The sequence below is a fragment of the Polyergus mexicanus genome, unplaced genomic scaffold (assembly GCF_030449975.1).
Source record: "Polyergus mexicanus isolate NDT 795.1 unplaced genomic scaffold, iyPolMexi1.0 SCAF_17, whole genome shotgun sequence".
Taxonomy (NCBI): domain Eukaryota; kingdom Metazoa; phylum Arthropoda; class Insecta; order Hymenoptera; family Formicidae; genus Polyergus; species Polyergus mexicanus.
Window position 1 is genome coordinate 1,068,687 of NW_027223337.1, and position 16,713 is coordinate 1,085,399.

At 35.2% G+C, this 16,713-nt stretch overlaps 2 protein-coding genes across 7 annotated transcripts in view; one reads left to right on the forward strand and one right to left on the reverse strand.

The window, feature by feature from the left end:
- LOC138940585 (telomerase-binding protein EST1A) overlaps nt 1-16,713 on the forward strand; it is a 99,180-nt gene that overhangs the window by 35,032 nt on the left and 47,435 nt on the right. The window lies entirely within an intron of this gene.
- Nucleotides 1,440-4,089, reverse strand: LOC138940641 (odorant receptor 13a-like). Of its 2 annotated transcripts, none has more exons than XM_070309732.1 (9): nt 3,855-4,089; nt 3,597-3,713; nt 3,389-3,506; nt 2,969-3,095; nt 2,602-2,724; nt 2,373-2,463; nt 2,004-2,140; nt 1,799-1,931; nt 1,440-1,580 (listed from the first exon to the last, which is right to left on the reverse strand). In XM_070309732.1, exons 1-9 carry the CDS (start codon nt 4,008-4,010, stop codon nt 1,527-1,529), a joined length of 1,056 nt encoding a protein of 351 aa, XP_070165833.1. In that variant the 5' UTR covers nt 4,011-4,089; the 3' UTR covers nt 1,440-1,526. The 2 variants fall into 2 exon arrangements, with proteins under 2 accessions (XP_070165833.1, XP_070165832.1); XM_070309731.1 differs by having other exon boundaries at nt 2,822-3,095; nt 3,855-4,088.

Sequence of the window (16,713 nt, forward strand, 5' to 3'; positions counted from 1 at the left end):
ATTTGCAATTGTGCAATTGTGCATGTGGATATTTTATCATAAATAAATAAATAAATAAATGAATAATAAATATATATATATATATATATATATATATATATATTTATAAATAAATGAATAATAAAGATATATATATTTATAAATAAATAAATAATAAATATAATTATATATAAATAAATAAATAATAAATAATCAAATGTATGACGAGTCGATGAAAAAATTCATGCGACTTGATCTTCATTGATTATCATCTTTGATAAGTCTCCTATCGGTTCCAGTTGTGTTCAGAGATGACGAAAATACATAATTCAAATTGTCAAACGACATCATGACGATTCATTGGCATCGTTATTTAAATCGACGTGTTTTCCGTGTTAAGTAGAGAGAAGACGTGTATAATGTTGAAAAATGTTGAAAGTCATTTTGCGCTAAGTCATCAGCTTTTAGTGACAGAGAAAAGCGCGCATATATAAAAGCTTTCATTAATTTGGTGTATCTCGAGTATCGCGAGTAATTAAATTCGAGTAGAATAATTAAATGATAATTTATTGTTTTAATCTCGAATTTATTATTCTAATTGACAGGAAATTGATATTAAAGATTGGAAAGTTGACTTGACATTATACGGACATTTTCATTTCCTAAAAACATTTGTAGTAGAGGAATAAACAAAAGAATAAATATATCAGAATTAATTACTATTTGCTCAAAGATACAAATTGAGTTTAAAAATATTATATTTTTTTTTTTTATAGGGTGCACCCCAACACACATAATATTTAACATAATTGTATAATATAAAAGTTAATAAACTTAATCATATTGTGATTTACATTACATGGGCAAAAGGGATTAAGTGATTACTTAGCTATTCTTTGGTGTTCAATCGAGAATAATACGTAACAGTACGTCAGTCAGTAATCAGAATGATTTCGGGCTCTCTTTATCCTCTCTCTCTTTCTTTTCTTTATTCTCTGGCAAAGTAGCTCATTCTCAGCTACCATCGAGATTCATTGAAAAAATAATTAAAAGATATATCAACAATATCGGGATCAGTATTCTGAAACGCAATAACTCGCGAAATTATAATAGCGTATTCTGAAAATTTCAAAAAATTATATATAAAATTTAATTTATTTTCATTTTTTTTTTTCAACAAACACGAAATTTAGAAAAAGCATCATTTGCTTTTGTTTTCGTCTTTGGAAACAAAACTATATGGGTCTTTTTTTGAATATAGTTAATTAATAAAAAGAAATAACTTGCAACACACGCACACATACACATACACACACGAACATGAGATTACAATTGTTATGCAGAATGTAAATAAAGTTGAGGTATGATGTAGATTGCATATTATTGGTGAAATATATTTTGAAATTTCTAAGTACTTAGATTGAGATAGTCGATGTTAGTCTAATTATAATATTGAAGTTTACTAAAAATATCAAAAGAAACTTCATGTATATACCATTTTATTATACTAATAAGATATCAACAATGCATGAGCTGCTTTGATGGCATCATGACTGGAAAGAACGTAACACCGTAAAATAAGACATCGATGTTTTTAGAACCTTTAAAAAATAAAAAGTTTTTATATAGTTTATATATAAATATTTTTTTATTATTATTATATATATATATAATTTTTAAATAACTATTTCAAAATAATATTTTTAAATAACTATTTGATATGTCATGCAAGTAATGAAAATAAATAAAGTATTCCGTGCAATCTTTTTAACATTATAAACTATGTGTGAGACTGGAGAATTAATGTAGAATTACTTACCGCAGCAAAACTTTCAATTGATAAAGTCATAATTTTACCAGCAGTTAATTTGCAAGGTGACATAGTTCTGTTCATGATTAAAAGAAATATTTTTCGACATCTTTTCGAAGTGTAATACCAGTTTCCTTTGCAACTACGATACAAAATGAAATTTTTACCAGTTTAAATAAAAAAAAAAACCTAGCGAAGAAATCTGCATTCTTACATCGATTCGTACGGAACAATACTATAGTCCAACAAAAATTGAGCTTGCCAAAATTGCAAGAAAAGATGGATGAGTTGCGCAATGTAGATTGCCAGAGGTGCTGCAATATCTCTCGCATTGCTTAAATTCATCACTACCTAGAATAAAAATTTAATTGCTTTCCAGATATCTTTCCGGATTATCTCTAATTTTTTCGAATTAATTTTTTTTCTCTTACAAATATATATTCCGAAAATTACGTATTCGATAATGAAGATGTAAATATTATCTTTGTAAAATGTTGCTTGTAATTGAGAACATTAAATTCTTCTTGCTGACAGGACATATATTTATAGTAAAGTATAGCCACAAAAAGGAATTGGTACATACTTGTATACCGCATATACTGCCACCAACCATATTTAAACTAATACTGATCAAGAAAATATTCGTAAACGTAGATTCGATCAATTTCGCGAATCTGCAAAATCGCGAGGTTGAATGCGGTTGCGAGCAATATGAAAATATCGATATATAAAGCTATTATTTGTAGTATAGGTATCTTTTTTAAAATATAGAGGAAATCTAAAGAATAAATATTGTTTTCGTTAACACGCACTTTATCACATTAAGATGCCTACGCAAACAGTCCAATGCTTTATGATAATTGATGTCTTTTATCTTATCCAACTTCATATGAAAATTAGCGTCACTATCTTTACCGATATCCTTTAACATGTGTCTGGAAGCGAAGAATATTAGTGCGAAAATCGTACTCTTATATTTCAGTATTTAATTGTCATTTCTGTGAATCATCTTTGTGATTCTAATATTTTTACCCAACAATTGAAAACATTCCGCAGGTATGCTGCACTACAGTATAATAAAAGGTATCAACCGCGATTGTGCTAAATACGTGAGCGAACACGCCTAGATAACAGTGAATCGTTATTGGGTAGAAATACTGATCTAATTTCTTGCCATACTCGACTTGAAACGGCAATTTCGATGCACCCGATATGGGCGATTTTTTTACGTTCGCGGCATTGTCCTCTAATAACGTCATAATGACTGGTTTCATCAAATAAAAGAATGCTGTTATATTCATGAAAACTAAAAAAGATATATATATATATATATATATACATATATGTGTTATACGAACACAAATGTTCTTTGATTTTTATTATTTTCTACGGTTCTTCAAACGATGAAAATATCTCTTAAAAAAATAAGCAAATTATCTCTCTTACATCATCTGTGCAAATTTTAAGGCTTCAAATAAATGAAGGAAAAATTTGAAAAATAATACAGAGGATGTAGTATAAAATACATGCTTTCGTATACTCTCTCTTACATTCAAAAAATGCACGGTTTACTATGCATTTACAATTTTTAAAACGTACCTGCGTAAAATATCGTCAGATACCGTCCATATTCGCTGTGACGTGCCAGTATAACTCTTTCCACATCTGTATTTAATGATAGCCAGTCCTCTTCCATCATCTTAAGGCAAGACTTGATCTGTATAAATATACGCGCGCATTTTCCATCGCATTAATAATTTTTATACAAAAGATTACGTCGCATCCATATTGTATAATGATTACTTACATGTTTGTTGTTGAACATCATGTTCGCTATTTTGTAGCTGAATATTATGCTAATCAATACGGATGGCAAACCCTCGAAAATATCATCGAGATCCATTGCGTTTAATACGTATAGTAACTGTATCGGATTTATAATATCGTGGAATATCAAGATTTTATTGACAAAGGAAAGAAAATTGTGCGATGAGTTGGTACGATAAATAATCCGTAATGAATTGTTCTCTCGCAAGAGCGTAATTTTCAAACATACTGTATATACCTGTGGTATCAGAATACTAAAGCAAAAAGTAAACATCGGCACGAAGCATATACATCTGTCGCGAAGTCTATGATACGGCCATACTCCCGCTATAGTCATGTATACTTTAGGAATAATATAGTACCGACTGTTCCAAATGTCTTTCTTGCCCAACATTTTGCGAAATACTAATATTACGTATTATCAACGATTCCTTGTGAACATTTATCGCTCGATGAATTAGAGCAACTCGGTTATCGATTCCTTTTGACGCGGCAAAGACTACGCAATAATTCAACTAAATAATACGTGTGCAATTATTTGTGTTTGAACCCTTTCTCTCTTTCGCATTTTCATGTAAAGTCAGTTCTTACATCATTACTCCTTTATCGTAATAATAGGGTGCATCTTTCCGTATCATCCTTTGAACATGAAATTAACGAACGCTTTTGTTTATTTCATGTTGAAGGAAACTCGGGTAGTTTCTTTTCAACAATTCGATAGAATAGGAGAAGCATCGAACGCGAACGCAAGAACACGGAGATTAATACAGAATATAGATTAATGGTCATAATTCGAATATACTAAACGATTTAGGAGGAGGGAAAAGGATATCGGATTTGAGTGCAATTAACGTATAATGTGAATAGCGCAAACCGCGAATTTTAAAAATATAAACTTCATTTTTAAAAATAAGAAGTGTACAACGGAAATTTTCTATTGTACTGAAAATGTTCTACTTCTATAATGATGACACCATCGTTGGAAGGAATTGGATCGGTATGAAAACTAGAAATTAATACAATATGTAACGAATAATTTCTCTCTAATAGATGATCGAATTTATTGTAAACATTACTTCTGTTTCTTAGAATGGCCGGTATGACTTGAAAATAAAAGAAATGGATTTTGAGAAATTTTTACTTGTATTATGGAAATAATTTTAGACAAAGATTGGACAAAAATATTTTGTGTATTACAAATACGACGATGCAAATAGAACCGTGATATCATCTAGTGACATGTCACACGGATTTGCAATTGTGCATGTGGATATTTTATCATAAATAAATAAATAAATAAATGAATAATAAATATATATATATATATATATTTATAAATAAATGAATAATAAATAAATATATATATATATATATTTATAAATAAATAAATAATAAATAAATAAATGTATGACGAGTCGATGAAAAAATTCATGCGTTTTGATTTTCCTCATCGTTTATCATCTTTAGCAAGTCTCCTTTATAATTTCGGACGTCTTTGTGACATGACGTGTGCATTTTTCATTTCTCGCTCTCGTTTATGATCGCTTGTTTTCGCGATTATCAATGCTTGACAATCTGAATATTATATTCTCGTCATTTCTTAAGGGCTAGAATCGATAGAAGACTTACTAAATGTGATAATCGATGAGGAAGGTCAAGACGCATAAATTTTTTGCCATGTGGTTCTGCCGAAGATGATTCAAAGAAAGGATTTATATATTAAAGCCTTCTTGTTTCCTTGTAATTTTGGAATATTCGCAAACAGTTAATATTAACGCGAAAAAGAATTTTACTAACTAAACACGTGTTTCTCGGCCGATCGTTGAGGAAGTTTGTCGAGCGAAGCTCGTAAAAAAAATGTGCGGATTTCTTTTCCGGGTGAAGGTTCGGTCATATTGACTTTACGTGAAACCGCGTGAGAATAAAATCAAGCCAAACCCGAATTGTTGCGCGAGTCTTTTATCTAAATTGCGCAATATTGTTTCTTTACGAATTGTGCACACCGCGTCCCTTGTATCTCTTCGATACGAGAGAGATTTATCGTTCACGACGGGGATGATATTAATCGCAATCGGCGAGGAGGAGGCTCGCTAGCACACGGCCTTTAAAGGAAAATTCGTAGGCGGGTAATTAATTAAGCGGATAACGGTGGGTTGTTTGGAGATTCTTCCAATTAAGCACGACGCGTGCCACGTGCGTTAGTTAGTTCCGCTAATTAGATATGTTGTCTCGCACGAATATCCTTTCTCTTTCTTTTCCTTTTTTTATATTGGAAAAGGGGGAGGGGCAGGGATATAAAAGCTGATGTACAAAAGTGTTCGTCCTTGCGCGCAAGCATAACATTCCTCATTCTGACGCTGTTGCGGCCAATTATGGACTTTTACAATTTTAAGCGAGTGATTTTAGCCTCGTCTGATGGCTCGGTCGAGAGTGCCTGCTTACCGACTATCAACCTTGCAACTGGCGGTAGACCAAGTCATTAAGTGATAAACGCTCGACTCCCGCTGGCAGCCGAGACCTCTTCTCTTCGGGGACCTCAACCCTCCGGGTGTACACACACACACACACACACACACACACGATGCACGTGTAAGAGTGAATGATGGATGCGTTTCGTCGCGGCGCAAAAGTCAAAACCGGACGCGTTTTTACGCCTCTGACGGAGATAGTAGCGTAGATAATATCTTAGACGAAAGAGATCTTCTTGGGAGATGTAAACCGCTCGCTTATACGTATATCGAATATTTGTGGGAAGACGTCGTTCACGTTTACCGAGATCCGCTTTCTGGGGAGACGTTTCCGCGAGAAAGGATACGGCATCCAATTTCGACCGTGGTTTCCCGCGCGATTACGCGGTCCGGTTGTAACGGGCGGTGGATTAATACGAGAGAGCGCCCGGGACAAGGACGAGGGGCTGGGCAGGAATTGCATGTTATAGGTAATTGGCAATTTCTGTAACGCGATTCCCGCTACCACCTGTCTGCGTCCGGCCGGGAGGAGTTTCGCTAGCGGGTGTTCGAAACTGCTGGCCGCTGCTGGTGCTACGGCAATGGGTGTTACCGCGCAAGGACGGAGAAAACGGCCCGGGCGTATCGGCGTATACTCCCCTCGACACACGTAATAACGCTAACATGCCCCGACGCGACCGTGAATTTATGTAGGCACGTCGAGTGGCTCTTTTCGAGCACCAATCGCCAACCTCGGGATACTTGCGGAGTACTTTGGAGCGAGAGCCTCGCCGCGGAGGAATCTCCTCGAGCGTACGTGCGAGAAATGATCTCTTCTCTCCATTTTTTTTTTTTTTGTCACCAACGTTTTATGGAAAATCAGCATAATCGGTGAAAAAATATAATCTTTATATTCTTATTCAAATTTTAACCAAGATCGTCATACGCGAAAATGTATTCTGCTGTTCAAAATGTAACATTAGATCTCGCGAATGAGACATGTTATTTATGCGTAATATATTTTAAAGCATTTTTCCGCTTACATTCCGTCGATAACGTGTATCATTATTTTATATAATTTGTTCTTAAGAGTTTGTTTATAATTTAAAATTAAAGCAGTTTCATATATATATCATTGATCGAATCTAAGCACAAAAATGAATATTAAAACATACTATTAATATACATGGAATAAACAATCTAAATTTAATTTTAAATGAAATTTTTAATGGGATTAAACATTTGTTTTATACAAATATATGAAAAATATAATATTCAACAAGTCGTTTATAAATTATCAGAAAAGAAATCTTTATTATTCTCGTTTTTAACATATATATTGTACAAATCATCGAAGAAAAGACGAGCGTTTTTCAGATAGCGGAATTATTAGAGACCTGTTTAATCTGTAATAACGGCTGCGTGTATATGTATATATATATATATATATATATATATACACACACACGTATATAATCTCTTTCTCTCCCTGCCGATCAATTTCGTTGCGCGCGCCGTGTAAATAAATTGTAAAAAAATAAAATTTCTCAGTAATATCGGAGAAAAAAAACGCCATTACCTTCGAGGTCGTAATATCGAATGTGTATTGCGCGATTTGTTCGGAGGCGTTGAAACGCCGCCGTCGCCGTCGTCGCCGAGAGGGTATCGGGAAGCTCTCGCTCACTGAGAGGACTATTATTAAAATTGATGTTGCAATGGCAATAAGCAGAATTGCCGGGTATTAAATTAAATTATTTTAATGTGGCAGCGCGGGCGACGACGCGGAGTGAAGGGGGGGTTTGGGAGATTGGACGATCATTCGGTTGGACGGAGAGAAGCGCGGCTTGTAATATCCATCGCGTCTTATCGTAAGATTGGACGTACCGCGATGGAAGGTGCAATAATTTTGTACATTTTGATACGCGACGACCTTTTTACGACCCGTATAACGACGCGGTGCGGAGATTTCACGAGCGCGATCGCTCCTCGCAAATCTCGAATAACTCGTGGCATTTATTTAACTCTCATCTTCTTTTACTTTAGTCTCTAAATATTTTGATAAGAATTAGATCTTTTTCATGACATTTGCTTAAGGATCTTAGATATCTGTCGAGAATTTTTAATGATTTAATTTAAGTTTTTCTCTTAAACAAAGATTTTTTTTTTTTTTTTCCTCAAACAGTATTACATTTTATTAACAGCGTATATTAATAATATTATATTTTACATTATGCTTTAAACAAAAACAATTTAAAACATCATATCGTGGAAAATAAGAAAATAAATTGAAAATAAATGGGGAATAAATAGATCTAAATAAAGTTACTTTACAAAACTGTCTGACATGACATTTCCTTTTCTACTTAATATTCAATTTAAAAATCGAACGATATTATTCTACAGGTCACACTTTTGATAATAGAAATCGTCAAATTTTTATATCCTTAGGCTCTATTATTTTAATAAAATTGTCAGTGATAATTTTTTTTTTTTTTTTTTAAATACAATATAATTGATCTCGCTCAAATTAGCGTGGATAATCGAAGTTCCATACCACGGTAGCTTGTCTCCCGCGGATCTTTCCGCTTCGCCCGCGTTCGAGTATTAATCGACGCAGAACAAACAGCCCGGTCGACACGCCGATGTGTTTGCACCGGTGCTCTTTGCTCGCGCACGCTCCACGAGGCGAAACGGATTCTCTCGCCCTTGGGAGAGAGAAAGGATCTTTTTCACGAGCGTGCATCGTTGAACATCGGGCGAACTCAACTCAACCACCTCCAACGCTTGAACGTGGCTCTCTGTGTTTGTTCGAGAGGCGCGAATTACGACTCCCCAAGTGTCAATATGTCAACGCGGATATTTCATTCTTTCGCGCCACTTTCGTTGCGCGTTACATAGCGCTTGGATACTTTTACGCCGGTCATTTCGCATAAACTCTTCTGTATTTGCCTCTCCTCGTTGGCCTTCGCGCTTTCCGTTTCTTTAGAACTCGATTTTAGAGTTTTTTCTCTATCTTTACGCACGTAAAAATTAATGTCTAAATTTTAGAGAGAAGGTTCATTGGCGTGAGATGTCATTTTTTATATAAAAAATTGTCGACGAAAACAAGATGATGGAATAAAATAATTATACTTGTATCGGAATAAATTTTTGTCCATTCTTGTGTGGAGAATATATATGTAAATAGATATATTTAAAATCTTTAAAACGCATTTAATTAGCTGATTTTTTTATGCTGCATTTACGAAATCTCATCTCGTAGCTTCTTTGTTTATCAGGAGGAGAATAGTTGAGTATTCTAACTGACTTGTCTAATCGATTTTATCTCATTTTTCTCTAACGACGATGATTAGTAAGATTATCCTGTTTCTTCTATATCATTTCCGGTTGTGTCCAACTGATCACTCCTTTTGTCTTAAATAATCCTGGTAATCATGGGATCGAGGAAAGAACGCTAGAAAAAAAAAATCTCAGTTGTTGAAGTAGAAGAAACTTCCTGATCTAAAGATATCAAAGTCAACGAGGGGAACTTTCGTGAATGTTTTATATTTCGATCGATGTAAACAAGAAGTCTTTCTATAACTCGTTGAAATTTTTTTTCCTCTCCCGACTATCATCGCATCTCTTTCACGTCATTAAAGAAACTCGAATGAAAATAGCTCAGGGTTGAATTACTAGAACGAATAGGATGCGAAAATCTCTTGCATCTTATTTTATATTATAGGAGTGATTAGTTAAAAATGACTACTTTTTCAGCGTTTCTTTATATTGGCTGAATTTTCTTTCTTTTCTATATTATTTCGTCTCTCCTCTAACGTGTTTTCTCATCCGATTCATGTCGTCGATACGTGAATCGATTTCCGATCGGACGTCTCCCACTTGCATGGATGATAAACTATTCTCGCGTAAGATCACGACGTCATGAATTATTCTTTGGAACGATTGCCGAAGTCGGGCAGTTTTCAGGGACGAGATCTCTCGTCGTCTCGCTGGAAAAAAAAAAAGATTAAAAAACACGAGAGAGACGAGAGTGACGGATGAGATTGTTCCGCTGGGAAAAAACTCGTTGATGGGAATCCGATAGTATCTGCCATCAATGTAGCTTGACAAAAAGTCCGCATTTTTAATACTTGAAAGTTGCAATCGATAATTAATTGAGTTTTTTTTTTTTTTTTTTTTTTTTTTTTTTTTTTTTTTTTTTAAGTACGAAGATAAAAAATTGTTTTCAAACTTGATTCCTATTCCAATTGTAAGTTTTATAAGGAAAATGTTAAAACGAGCAGAAAAGGTATAGCTTTCTCTTCGATCGCAGTCAGTTTTGTTTTACTTTTTTAAATAATTTTTAAGGCTAGAGAGAGGGAGAGAGAGAGAGAGTGAGAGAACATCACTAAAAAAAAGAAAAAAAAAGAAAAGAAAAAACTTAACGGCCTGAATTTGATTTCAATAGATGTTAACGGCCGAGTTGAAACAAGAAAAGAAAAAAATATAATTTTTTTTTTTTTAAAGATACTTTTAAATTTATTTTAATCAAGAATTGAAGATCTCTGATTCAGGTATCAAAATCTGCATGATCATTGCTTCAAATTTTTTGTCCATCAATAAAATTAGTTTCTCAATGGAAGACCGCAAGAAAATCTGTTTCGAATAGCAGTTATCTTTAATTGGATTAGGGTAATTATCAATTTGAAGATACAACGAAGACTATAATTAATAAGACGGCAACATTTTTGTTGCTCTCAACTTCAATTCTCGAATTATACATGTCAGTTGTCTCGCAGTCTTGGAACCAGCGATGGTCCAGAATATCTTTCACGAGATCGAGCGTCATATACATTATATAGGAACATTACTTCCTTCCTCACCATACGTTACATTACACAATCACTCCTCCCCCGTAGAACATGAGCATAATTTCGCGATATCCGCGGCGGAGGCGGAGTCGAGTGACTTATGAAATCTTCCGGTAAATATCGCCGAGGGATATTGTCGTCGTTATTGTCGCAATATTGTAATGGATGGGGCGCGGTTGCGGGCCAAGAAGAAGAAGAGGGAGCCGTCAGTCGTTGCGGTCGATGCGACTGCCGACTGTGGAGAGGATAAAAAGAGGAGGATATCCCTCGGGCGGTCGTCCTTGCCCTCGCCGGTCGGCCCACGTCAAGGCCATCTTGCTTCGGGCGCAATGCACCCATCGCTGCTGCACTTTTCTTTCTCTCTCTCTCTTTCACGCGTTCTGGGACTCGTCTAATACACCGGCATCGCTCCACTTCAGCTACCCCGTGCTATGTAGCCCGAGACTCCGGGCTGTTTCTCTCCCTCCATTTGCCACTCGACTCGAAGTAGGCAGGTAGGCAGGCAGGTTACACACTTACAGCCCTCTCTATCCTTCTCCTTATCCGCCTTCTGTGCTACCCGTATGTCCCGCGACTTCTCCTTGCCTTTGAGCTCTCCCGCGACTCCGAGCTATCGTCGCGGATCGGTGCGAGAGATGCACCTCTCCTTTCTTTTCTCATCCCGTTAACCCTCGCCCTCTTCTCTCTCTCTCTCTCTCTCTCTCACACTCTTCCCCACCCGCTTCGCCGCTATAAATATCCGGCGAGACGTTATTTTTAACTCAGCGTCTCGACTAACGTGCACTCGTATCGTACAGTAATTTATATCGAATTATTGTCGATTTAACGATCTAACTCTAATGTATCTTTGACTCTTTCTCTATATTACGGGCAATTTTTTGATAATCCCAAGAATTGTATGCAAATTATATTTATATTTTAATAAATAATAAAATCATATTTTTTAATTTCTATTATTCATTATAAATAATGTAAAAGAAATTAAACGAAAATCAGTCACATTTCTACGATATGACAATCGAAGTATTAAAAGAGCGAAATTCCAGAAGATCGATAGTATAGTCGTATCATTGATGGACGAATTGCTAAAGATAAATTTGCTTGCCTCAAGTATTCGATGTAATCGGGATCGTAGACTTTTTTTTTTTTTTTTTTAGTAGCGGTATCGATGGGTTTATCGTTTTTCGACCCTCGTGGGAGCCATCGACGTCTTTCGAAAGTCCCGATGTGACGTTTGAGCTGTGGGGTCGATCGACACTACTCTCGCTTCTCGCTCGATCTCCTCTTCCTACCTCTCGCCATCGTTTCGCCGCTTTTTCTGCCTTCCCTTCCCGCAATGCTCTCTGGAGCATGACGCCGGCCGTTGATTAGACCTTCTCCTGGCTCCCTTCCACCCTCCTTCCCCATTCTTGGTCGAACCTCTCCTCGCCTTACCTTCCGCGCTTCTGCCTCGTTACTTTTTATCCTGACTGCGTGACCTTGCCAAGGTCGGGTGAACGAACAGCAGTAGCTGCAGCGGAGGTGACGTTGACAATGCCGGCGTTAAATCGCAACGCTTTAGCAACGAGACTAGTATACTTGTATATATGATAAGTCTCAATATATATATATTATATGAAATGTTTTCCAGCATCAAAATTTCGTGGCAAAGTTTTCTTAACAAGAATGAAAATTTTAATTCTTTCAATACGCGAGAGCGTACTGTAATTTTTTTTTCTATTTCGACAATTTGATAGTTTGATATTCGTTTAAATAATTAAATATTCTGTATATAATTATAGCGATTCGTAGAGTTAATGATAAAGAAAATAATGTGAAAATATAAGGGAATAGACCTATTAAATTAAAAATAATAATTAAAGAAAATAGTCTTAAGAAAATAATTAAATTTGAATATGAGTAATTAATTAAAATTTTAAATTCTTTAGATAGAAAATTTAATAATAAATTTCAGATTATAATATATCGTGATGGAATTAAATAAAATTTGATGAGGAAATATAAAAAAAAATTATTAATATTCTTAGCCAATTTAAGGAAAATGTTAATCTAGTTGAGGTATCAAAAATAGAGAATAAATTTATTATCATTTTCAAATTCATTTATTTGTTTTATAGGTAAGATGTTATTCAATGAATGAAAATAATAAGGGATGTGTAGAAAATAAATTATTCTTAAAGTAATAAATAGAATAATTATAGATAAAAATTAAAATTAATGTTCGCGTTATAGGTATTATATGAGGAATAAAAGAATATTTTTAAATATAAAATATTTTTAAATTGACAATTTAATGTTATTTGAAAATTTTGGTAATACTTTCGGTTCGTTTGGTAATCGGATGCATATAGAAAATCAACAATCGTTAAAATTCGACGAATTCGACTTTCGTACTTGATCGGAGAATGCACAGATTGGTCTTGTAAATTGAAATTTCACCTAGAGCGAATTACGACGAGTTGAAACGAGCGTTCGCCAAGGCTGGTCGCGTTCTCTATCCGACAGTTATCGGCCGCAAATCAAAAGTCGGTTGAGTCTGGCTCTCCGTTCATTTCCTGCCCTTCTTCTAATCACGTGCGTGGTCTTGGGACAAGATTGCTTAACGAGAGAGAGAGCGCGGATTTTCGTTCCTTCGTTAAACCGACAAGAAATTGACGATCAAATTGATGATCGTTCCATAGGTAGAGTCGCGACTAATTCGATCTGGCTATTAAAATCAGATTCTTCCATTTGATTGCGTATTAATAATGGGGTAACGGTAAAAAAATCTCAATACCGTTATCTAAATTAAATTAAATCTTAATACCGTTTATCATAAGCGAGCCTCCTATTTTCGTATCTATCTTGCCGCGATTGAACTTAACGGCGATGCTAATAATACTTATATCGAAGCAGATAATCGACGCTTATTGTTGCGTGCTCGCGATCTGAATTCTCGATTTATCGATGCATTCGTCGGAATGCCGTTGCTCTTTCACCTTGATCTTTAAAATATTCTTGCGGCGCCTGACAGACGCTACATTCGTTTATTCCATTGATTTGTATGCAAATTGTCTACACGTGTCTCCTTATATTTCTATTAATTAATTTTTTATATCTAAATCACACATTTTTTTTATTAAAAATTATTTTGTGAGAGATAGATGATTGTGTTAGTGAATTGAAATCATGGGGAGTATAAAATGCGAGCGTTCAACGGAATCTTCAGTAATTGATTCCTGTTAAGATGTACATATTCATATATGCACATTTTTTTCTCTCTTTTTTCTTTTTGTCGATTGATAGAAGCTGATGCGTCAAAGTAAGCTTGTTCGTAACCATGTATACGGACTACTTGTTAAACATGTAGACTCTTGCCTACATAAACGAAGTCTGGATATTAACTCGCGACGTTGCGAAATTGATTAACAGGACGATTAATCCATTAACTAGCGATCGCGACAATCCTCACGTTTACAACGAGAACGGGATGGCGGACGGTCTCGGAGCCGCGCCAGATAAACGACAATTTGCAAATTAATAGCGCTGTCATTAAGCGCGTCACCGCCCTGAAACGGCACGAATCGCGAATGTCGTCCGGTAATCAATGCTTACGTACGCGCTCGTTCTCTTCTTCTTCTTCTTCTTCGCGGCTGACGCGCGCGGAATAACGATACTGGCTCTCCCAGGAAAATGCCTAGCGAGGTTCCGCACGGGGAAGAATGTTGTAAGAAACGTGTGGCGTTTGTACAAGATCAACTTTCCCAGGGTGATCCGAACGTGCGTCTATTAGCGTCGTCGATGGTCCCCGCGAACGTACGATAAAACTTCACCGGTTTCCATTTAAATCCATTATATTTCAGCGATTCGACACTATCCTTTAAATTAATGTTGAAATTATTCAGAGAATAATTTCTTAATACGCATATTTGAATATTAAGAGAATATGATATATACATATAAATACGTGTTGGAATTGTGTGAGAAATATGTATACATAATATATTAAAATATACAATAATATATATAACAATATATTTTTTATATATAATTATATATATTATATATAACATACATTTTTAATATATTTAAAAAAATATATATTATATATATATTATTTATGTAAATATATAATATATACAATACACAATATATATTATACATTATGCGATGCTGCTTCGATATCTTCGGGTATCTAGACGTCGGAATACTCGTGACTTGGCTCGAGAATCGAGTTCTTGAGATTTCCCTTTTCCCTTTCCATGTACATATATATATAAGTTTTACTTGAAGTTTTAGATTTATAGATCTAAATTTAGCCGGCGCGGGTTTCTCCGCTCTCGCAGTATACAACTTTGTATGCAACTCGGCGCGCAGAACTCGGAGAACAAGACGCGTTTACTTCGTATTTGCACGAACACTTATACCCTGAGGCGCGAGCGGCCTTTTGCGAAGCGCGCGGCCGTTTACGGCCGTTAATATATAACTTTCCGCGTAAAGAAACGCGCGCACAATAACTGCGGGAGATACCTGCCGCAAGAATTTCGATCCGCCACGATGCGCTGACACACGCGGTACCGAGAAAATATTGTATGCATCCTCCGATGGGTCTTGATGTTGAAAATTATCCCGCCAAATGATAACTAGCGAGTGTTACTTTGTTACCGCTAACGAGAAACCGCTTTAATCCAGAGTCATGTCTACTCTCATTGACCTTTTTATCGTTATAGCATCGCGTACAAAATTATACTTGCGGGTTTCTGGAATTTTCAATTTTCAAGGCAGAAATTCCAGAAGCAAATGGAATAGTAAAAATTTCATTATTTATGTTAGATTAACAATATTGGATTTGCAACGTTTGGTTTTTCAGATCTAAATAACCATTCCTTCTTTCTCACGTACATTGGAAAAAAAAAAAAAAAGTTGTTAACTTGATTAAATTCGTCCAACTAATTACTATTTCTTTGTATTTCTTTAAATGAGATATTTAAGTATTGAAGTCAAACATACGTCATGTTAGATTTAAATATTTCAATTAAAAAAATACAGAGAAATAGTAATTAGTTGGACGAATTTAGTTAAATTAACAACTTTTTTCTTTCAATGTATATGAATTTTTTTTATTTAAAATTATCTAAGGGATTAGATTCTGATGTTACTGCGTCAATAGTTTCTTCTTGATATTGTTTCGTAATAGATTTTTTTTTTTTTTTTTTTTATCTATCGACAAGCCATCTAATGTCAGTGTCAATTTGCAAGAAATATGCATTCGCGGATTCGCTATGATCGTTTCTCAATCGTTTTCTCGAATAGGCGACACACTCGCGAATCATCCGCTGCTAGCGTAACAAATAGCGCACGTAGATCGTGAACGCGAGATTGTTGTTGAGGTGGTTCGCGGCTTCCCGTCTACGCGGAAATCCCGTAGCAATCTCACATCACCACGATCGTTCGTGCAGAAATTGCGGGAATCGAATAGTTGGTCGAGCAGACGAGAAAGAGAGAGATTTTTCATTTTCTAGACCGCGGACACAAAGTTTTTCTCACTCGTTGTTACGTATCTCTCGCGCATTTTCCTATACGCAAAACGATTCGTTTTAATTTAAACACGAGGCTTTAATTTTCTTCAGTATATCGGCTTAAAATCTCGTTACGTTACGCAAGCTATTTTACGCAACATGCGCGATGATGGGGGTAATAAATGACTTATGAATCTAGTTTGATGATTTTAAATCGGCTCGTTGATCATGCGAAGTAATTATTCTATCGAAGAAGAATTTTTCGCGATGCTGCTGCTGCTGCTGCAGATTACTGTTGCCTA